Consider the following 8,905-nt stretch of genomic DNA (forward strand, 5'->3'; position numbering starts at 1 on the left):
GAAATCGGCATCACTATAATGTCTATGTGGACATGTTCGAATCGGCTGGAAGGTGGTAAATAACTTCCACTAGGTGAAACAACGTGGCGCGATATTTTCGCTTTTTGGCACTGTAGACACGCTCGAGTCCATTTCCTCACATCTGATTTAATGGATGGCCAAACATATCGCTGTGTGATCATCTTCACAGAACTGTTCATTCCGGGATGTGCTAGGTTATGCATGGTGCGAAAAATTGCCATTCGAAGTGGTTTCGGTACTAATGGTCTGGCTGTAGATGTTGATATGTCGCAGTACAAACTCACGTTTTGCTCGGAAAAACGTATTTTCTTCATTTGTAGTGATGTTTTCTCACTTAAAAAAGTTTGCAGTTCTGGATCAGTTTCTTGTGCGAGAGCTAAGTCAGTGATGTCGATATCTTTCTTGATGCTATCGACTCGAGATAGTGCGTCTGCCACAATATTTGTTAAACCAGAAATGTGCTGAATGTTAGTGCAAAACTGTCCTATATAGTCTAAATATCTAAACTGTCTAGGACTACATTTATCTAGCTTCTGAGTAAAGGCAAAGGTGATTGGTTTCTGGTCTGTGTATATCGTTATGTCCTTGCCTTCGATCATATGTCTGAAGTGTTTTATGGCTAGATATATAGCTAATAGTTCTCTGTCGTATGCACTATATTTCTTTTCGCTAGGTGAGAATTTCTTAGAAAAGAAAGCTAAAGGTTTCATACCTGTATCCGGTTTTTGTTATAGTACAGCTCCCGCACAAAAATCAGAAGCGTCACAAGTGATGGAGATATCAACATCGTTTACAGGGTGGCTCAGTAAAGCAGCGTTAGCTAAACTGTTTTTGCAGTCGTCAAAGGCTTGGATTCGCTGTGGTGTCCATTCGATTGGTGCTTTTCCTTTGATATTACCTTTTAGGGCATCATGTAGTGGTGCTTGTAGCTCAGCTGCATTGGGTATGAACCTTCGGTAGAAGTTTAACATACCTAGAAATCTGCGTAGGTCTTTCACTGTTTTTGGCTGAGTGAAATTCTGTACAGCTGCTACTTTTTCTTGTGGAGGTGTGAGTCAGTCCTCCGTCTGGTACTGTGTATCCCAAAAAGGTAATCTAGTTTTTGCCGAATTGACACTTCGCTGGATTTATCACAACGCCAAACTGCTTGAGCCTTTTGAAAATCTCTTCTAAATGCGACATATGCTGCTCTTCGGATTCTGATGCAATGAGAATGTCATCGATGTAGGCGTAGGCGAAGTCTAGACACGTAAAATCTCGTCTGTAAAACGCTGGAATGTCTGTCCCGCGTTTCGTAAACCAAAAGGCATATATAAGTATTCGTACAGCCCAAATGGTGTGGTAACGGCGGTTTTTGGTATGTCATCGGTGGCTACTGGTATCTGGTTGTATGCTCTCACTAAATCTATTGTAGAGAAAATTGTCTTACCAGCTAGCGCCTGACCGAAATCTTCGATGTGCGGAATTGGATATCGATCTGGAACTGTTTTTCGGTTGAGTCGTCGATAATCTCCGCAGGGTCTCCATTCCTCACCTTTCTTCGGGACCATGTGCAGTGGAGTAGACCAGTTACTTTTCGATGGTCTTATGATGCCTAGCCGTAGAAGATTTTCGAACTCTTTTTTAGCCCATTGCAGTTTGTCAGGTGCTAATCGTCGAGGCTTCGAAAAAACGGGTGGACCTGGTGTTGTATCGATGTGGTGCTTCGTTTGATGTTGAATGTCTTTCACGATACCGGCGGGTCGCGTGATTTCCAGAAATCGTAGCAGCAGTTCGTGGTAACGCGACGCTTCCGCGATAGTCTTTACGCTGCCGTCGAAACACTCTTTAACGAGTCCCTTTGTTCGAAGGGTTGTCGTACTGTCTACTAAGCACTGGTTAGCAATGTCCACTAGGAGCGCGAAATGGGAAAGAAAATCGGCTCCGATAATGGGCTTTGAAATGTCCGCCACTACGAATCGCCACGTAAAATCACGCCGTAGTCCGATGTTTAATGTCAAGTTCACATAGCCGTATGTCGCGATTTTAGTGTCATTGGCCGCGTATAGTTCGTATGAAGTCTTTTCGCGTGCACCCCGTACATATTTCCGCGGGAAAACGCACAGATCGGCACCGGTGTCGACTAAAAACTGTTTTTTTGTATCATAGTCTGTTACGTAAAGGCGGCGAGACTTTGGGCTTCGATCGGATGCCGCATCTACCGACTGCCCGCGACGTTTCCCTGGTGCTTGCACGGAGGAGAGCACTTTTGAGCCTGGTCACCAAAACGGTAGTGGTACCAACAAATATCACTATTACGTTCCCTGCTGTAGCTCCTGTCTCTAGAATAAGGTCTGCCTCTTGAGTTGCTGCGGTTTCGACGGTATGTGTTAGCTTGTGCTTGAGCATTTGATAAGCTGGATAGCTGGATTTTCATTTCAGCTAATTCGGCTGTCAATTTCTCTATGGTACTTTCAAGAGCGTTAGAAGCTTCTGAAATTTGGGCCCTAGGAGCTATCGCTTCAGATATTGTGCCAGCTAGCTCGGCAACTGCGTCCAAACTAGCTTTAGCTTGAGTAGCTAAAATAGCCTGTGTAGACGCTGGCAGTCTACCTAACCACAGAGACCTTACAATATTTTCTGGTACCGTTGTGCCTGCTAAAGACTGTAAATGTCGTAAGAACTGCGAAGGTCTTCGATCGCCCAGTTCTTCATGCTCGAGTAGTCTTTTAATCTTTTGTTGCTGTGATGCACTAAGTCTCTTAATTAATTCTGATTTTAATTTTTCATACCTCTCTGTGGCTGGTGGTGAAACAATGATGTCCCTAACTTCTAATATGTAGGCTGTGTCTAAATTGGCAACTATATAGTTGAATTTGGTTGCGTCACTTGTTATATTTGCCAGTGTAAATTGGTTTTCTACTTGCAGGAACCATATTTCAGGATCGTTGGGCCAGAAAGGTGGGATTTTAACTGAAATCCGATCCACTGAGGCACTGGTATTGGCACTGGTGTTAGCGTCCGTCATTTTCGATGTTCACTGTATTTCAAAAAAACCGGCAAAAATGTAATATTATTAACAATAACTTTTTTTAAATTTTCGCGGCGGTTTAAAATACTCGCGAGGGTCACCAATATTCCGATGGGTGAGTTGCGGAATTTAATTGAAATAAATGTAATAAAAATAAATAAACAACGAAAGGTAATAATATTCTATTTATTGTGTGTAAACAAGCAGTGTGTTGTTGACCTAAATAATACCGACGCTCGAAGGGTGTGCCTTATGCAGACGCTGGTAGAAAACTGACCGGCTCGAAACGAACCCCCAACTGTTATGTTAAATGATCTGCGGTTTCTTAGATAAAACAGAGACAGCCATAAATCGACAAGCTTTATGGATTTTAAGAATTTTTGACATTAGGAAGCTGGGACATCGTAATTAATTAAGAAATGTTTCTTTGAAAGCTTATACAATCTGTTCAACGTTTCGTTTAACATCTGCCCTGTATTTATATGTGAATTTTGTCATTTCGTTTTGCGAAAGGTTATTAAAAAATAAGAATTAAAATTAGCAGAAAATAGTAATTACAGCGTAATGCTATATACGTTTTAATAGTCGTATCAGTTTTTTTTAGAAACCAGCTGTACATCAGTATACATTTCGTTGTTATGGAAATGAAAAAAAAAACAGAAATTAATTTGCAATCTGTCACATAAGATTATTAATTATTGATATTACTGGTTGAATATTGCTTAAAAATGAGTTCTAATATTGATTACTAAAATAGTAAAGCAGAATCGCGGTTAATATAGCAAAAATCGAAAGCCGTTTTAAAAAAGAATAAGAAGTTCATTAAATGGATTTAAAAGCAAAAGGTAACAGATACAGATGAACGAGTTGTGCTTGTTTACTTCCAGAAAATCTTCTTGTTGACGTCGGAACAGTACAAGCTGTCGACTCTGTTGGCTATCTATTGATTTAAGAAACGGAACTATAAATATTTCAAACTTTTCACTTTCATTTGAAAGACTAATGTCCAGTTGCACCAATAAATAAAAAGATGATTTGGATTGCCCGTTTATTTTACAAGATAGTTGTCAAAAAACTGTCAAATTAAAAACATAAATTTTAACGATTCTCCCAAAAAATATTAAATTTTAACCTTTTTGGAAAGAAACGAAGAGTGTTCTGTTATTATATTTGAGTAAAAAATTTAATATTTTTCGGGAGAATCGTCACTATTTCTGTCTTTATTTGACAGTTTTTTTGACAATAATTACTATATCTTAAAATAAACGGGCAAACCAAATAAAAAAATCAATCGTTTATTTTTTCATGTAGCTGGACATAAGATTTTCAAATATTTGAATAAATCTTTGACGTTTAATAAACATCATTTTATTTTGTTATACCTTTGTTATAACAGCTCCAGAATGACTAAATGGAATTAGCTAATTTCTAGATACTAAAAATAACAATGTTACTTATTAGAGAGATATCGCAAAGGCAAACGTGAATACCGTGACAAGACGTAAATAACGGATAACGGTCTATTTCAACACAGAGATCAAGAGAGTTATCGCAAATGTTCTGGGGCGGGGTTTAACGTTATAATGACAACCTACGTTTGGGAATAAATTTAACCTAGAAATTAATGGTGAGAATACTATAAATGTTTTTTATTGAAAAATGAATGGAAGTAATTGTACAGGTTGACATGCATTTTAATTTTAATGATTTAACCAACAATAAATATAGATAATCAGTATAAAAATAATATAAAATATCTGACTAATATTCTAACGTGTCCTATCCACAAAAATTAGTCTATTGTAGACAAAATAAAAACACACCTGTTTCTCAACACAAGAAACAAGATGATTCACAGATTTTAGTTTATAAAATTTGTATTCTATAAATTATTTTTATATTTCATCCCAAATGTCAAATTAGCGTTAACGTTATTACCGTCCCTGATTTCCACCTAAATAGCGGGACACGTTATCCGGTTATGTCATAAAAAATTGAGTACAGTAATTGCTTTCTTCTTTAAGTGTAATCTCCGCGACTAAGGTCGGCAATCATCATAGCTATTCGGACTATAGAGACGGCTGCTCTGAAAAGTTAGGCTGCAGTGAGTGTGGAAAGCAATTAATTACAAGTATTTCCCGTCGCATGGCGACCGTTCTAGACGGCAGAGAACGGTAGATAGTCCTCCCCTAGATAATTCCTACTTTTGTTCTTGGTCTCTGCTACCCAATTGGTCAAAATTCTTTTCAGCTAGTCAATCAATCGCATTGGAAATTTTCTCTGACTTCACTTGTTTGCACTGAAGTAATTTATTGTCCTCCAGTTGCCTATCCTTTTACGATATCCCACCCATTTTCATTTTTGCCTTGCTGAATAGGTTCTATGTCTTCCAGTCTGGTTCGTCTACGAACTCTTCGTTTCTGTATATATTTTTCAATCTTACTCCAAGCATTGCTTTTTCCATTTTATGTTGATTCCTTCTCAATTTTTCTGCTGATTATTTTTTGAAAGTTAAGGATTCTGTAGTGAGAATTATTAGAACATACTGGTTGAAAGATTTTTTTTAATGGATTGGGATATTTGTTTTAAAAGCGTCTCTCATTCTTTTCAATGGAGACCAACCTAAATTTACTCTTCTGAGTAGTTCACATGTTTGGTTGTCTCGCGTTAATATTACTTCATGCCCAAATACACCTATCTTTCCACAAATTTCAAGTGCGATTTTTTCGATTTCTATTAACTCATTGGGGACGATATTTGACATTGTTTTAGCGTTTTGTAATAGCATTAGTTTCATAAAATATAATACAACATTTCTAAGAAACGAATAAAGAAGATGGAGGCAAATATTTCAGGGAGCAATGTCTCACGATTGGTTGTGAAGCTACAGCGAGAGAGGGAGACAGAAATAGAGGGAGGGAGGGAGGGAGGGAGGGAGGGAGGGAGAGGGAGAGAGAGAGAGAGAGAGGGTTATTTCTGCATGAAAAATTATGACAATTTGCTTTATAAACACATATGTCCGCAAATGCTTCGTTTCCGAGATACGGGATGTTGAATTTTTTCTTACAAACTGACGATTTATTTATTGCTCTAAAACCGGTTGAGATATGCAAATGAAATATGGTATGTTTTAAGAGGTAGGTATTTAACATTTTTTGACATACAACTAAAAATTTTATATTCGCCATTGGCGTGCTTACAGGTAATACGACTGGGTAGTATGACCCGTATGCACGCCAATGGTGAATATAAAATACATAATTGTATGTCAAAACTGCGCACAAAACGGCCTCTTAAAATTCACCAAATTTCATTTGCATGTCTCAACCGGTTTTAGAGCAATAAATAAATCGTCAGTGTGTAAGAAAAAATTCAACATCCGGTATCTCGGAAACGAAGCATTTGCAGACATATGTTTATATATTAAACGATCATTATTTGTTCATGCAGAATTACCCCTTAAAGTTTGTCGCCCTTATTTAGAAACACCCTGTATTGATGAAGAACATGGGTAGTTGTCAAAGTACCTAACTTTTTCATTATCCAACATAAGTGAATTAGTCAGAAAAAATAATGTTAAGAATTAAATATTCTAAGGCTACAATTAAGTTTTAATTTAAATATTTTTGAAATGCTAGAATATTCCACAGGGTGTTACGAACTTTCAGGAAAGCACACAGTATTATTGTTACACCCGGTATACAAAGACATTTACCGGTTCAGCACGTTCAGAACGGTTTAGTAGAAGTAAATGTGAGTACCTTCAAAAGGTACTCATTGAAAATAATATCGACGTAGTCGCAATTCAGGAAACCCATGTAGAAAACGAGGAACAAATTCTCGCTAGAGGAAGAATTCATGGTTACGATTTACTGGGTGCAACTTACCATCCAGCTTATGGAGTAGCAACCTATGTACGAAACAAAATAGAAAATGCACACATATGTTCTACATCAGACATAAATAACATTCATACGGTTACCATACAAATTGGCGAAATTACTGTCAGCCATATTTATAAACCACCGGCAGTCCTGTGGCCTCCGCATGTTATTCACGCCCACCCACACCCCTCAGTGTATGTTGGAGATTTTAATAGCCATCACGAACTCTGGAAGTATAGACAAAGTGATCAAAACGGCGAGGCTTTGATAAATTGGAGCGAAGGGGCTGGCACGTATTTAGTCTTTGACGCTAAAGATAGGGGAACTTTTCGATCTGCAGCCTGGAGGCGAGAATACAACCCAGACCTATCCTTTGTCTCCACAAACGAAAACAATCAACCCCTGGCAGCTTCACGTACAGTGCTCCCAGATTTTCCACATAGCCAACATAGACCAGTTGTAATAGAAGTTGGCATCAAAATACCAATAATAACATCTTTCCCTCGACCTAGGTGGAACTTTAAAAAAGCAGACTGGGCGACTTTTACTGCGAGATTGGACAAATGTCTCGGATGGATAACCCCAACACGTACAAACTATATGAGGTTTGTTGGCGCAGTTATATCTACAGCGAAGAAAACTATACCCAGAGGATATCGTAGAGATTATGTCCCAGGATGGGATGAAAAATGCGAAAAATTGTATCAAGAATACAACGAAAGCCAAGACCGAGAAATTGCGGACGAACTGCTGCACAGTTTGGATGCAGCCAGACGGCAAAAATGGATGGAAACTGTGGAAAAACTAGACTTTAGTAAATCAAGCAGAAAAGCGTGGTCCTTACTTAGAAAACTTGGTAGTAGCAGACACTCAACTAGAGACAAAGTACCAATAGTTCCCAACAGAGTGGCCTCCCACATTGTAGCAAACTCAAGGGCACCTAGAGATCGTGACCACACCACCAAAGTAAAACAAGACCTAAAAATATTAAAGTCTGCATGCCCGCCTACATCTGAATACTCTGACGAGTTTACTCCAGAAGAAATTACCTCAGCAATATCAGAAATTAAATCTGGAAAGGCACCCGGCTCCGATAAAATACATCCAGAATTTTTACTCCATTGTGGCAAATATGCTAGGAAATGGCTGGCTGATTTCTACACAGATATATTAAAATCAGGAGAAATCCCTCATTTCCTTAAAAAGGCCTCCATTATAGCCATATTGAAACCAGGAAAAGCAAATGATCAACCCCAAAACTACCGACCGATTGCACTGCTGAGCTGTGTCTATAAACTGTTGGAACGCTTAATCCACAACAGAATTAGTAACACCATATTGGGGGTGATACCTATTGAGCAAGCAGGGTTCAGACCTAACCGCAGCTGCACAGATCAGATCCTATCCCTAACAACACATATCGAAGCAGGTTTTCAAATAAAGCAAAAAACATCCGTTGCTTTCATTGACCTATCAGCTGCATACGACACCGTCTGGAGACAAGGACTAATCTGCAAACTGATCCGTGCCATCCCGTGCCAAAAGGTAACCAAACTCATTGATAGCATGCTCACCGACAGACCTTTTCACGTCACAATGGGCAACTTAAGAAGTGTCCAAATGAAGCTCAGCAATGGACTGCCACAGGGATCTGTTTTGGCACCCTTACTCTTTAATTTATACATCGCGGACCTACCTAGGACAACTTCGCAGAAATTTGGGTACGCTGACGATTGGGCCATTGCAGCAAGACATAATAACATGAATGTTACAGAGACAATACTGACGGATGACCTTGCTGTTATGGGTGAATATTTTCGCAAATGGACGCTACGGCCCAATGCAACGAAAACTGAAGTGTGCTGTTTCCATCTTAATAATGCCCAAGCCAACAAAAAACTCTCCGTTCACTTTGAAAACAGACTACTCGCTCATAACTCAACACCAAAATATCTTGGAGTGACTCTTGACAGAACCTTAAGTTTTAAGG

General features: G+C 38.8%; 1 protein-coding gene across 1 annotated transcript; it reads right to left on the reverse strand.

Moving 5' to 3' along the window:
- Window positions 1–2,218: 2,218 nt before the first annotated feature.
- On the reverse strand, window positions 2,219–3,028 carry LOC126891220 (uncharacterized). Its single transcript, XM_050660402.1, has one exon. It carries the CDS (start codon window positions 3,026–3,028, stop codon window positions 2,219–2,221), a length of 810 nt encoding a protein of 269 aa, XP_050516359.1.
- Between the last annotated feature and the right edge of the window lie 5,877 nt (window positions 3,029–8,905).

This window comes from Diabrotica virgifera, chromosome 9 (assembly GCF_917563875.1).
Source record: "Diabrotica virgifera virgifera chromosome 9, PGI_DIABVI_V3a".
Classification (NCBI taxonomy): domain Eukaryota; kingdom Metazoa; phylum Arthropoda; class Insecta; order Coleoptera; family Chrysomelidae; genus Diabrotica; species Diabrotica virgifera.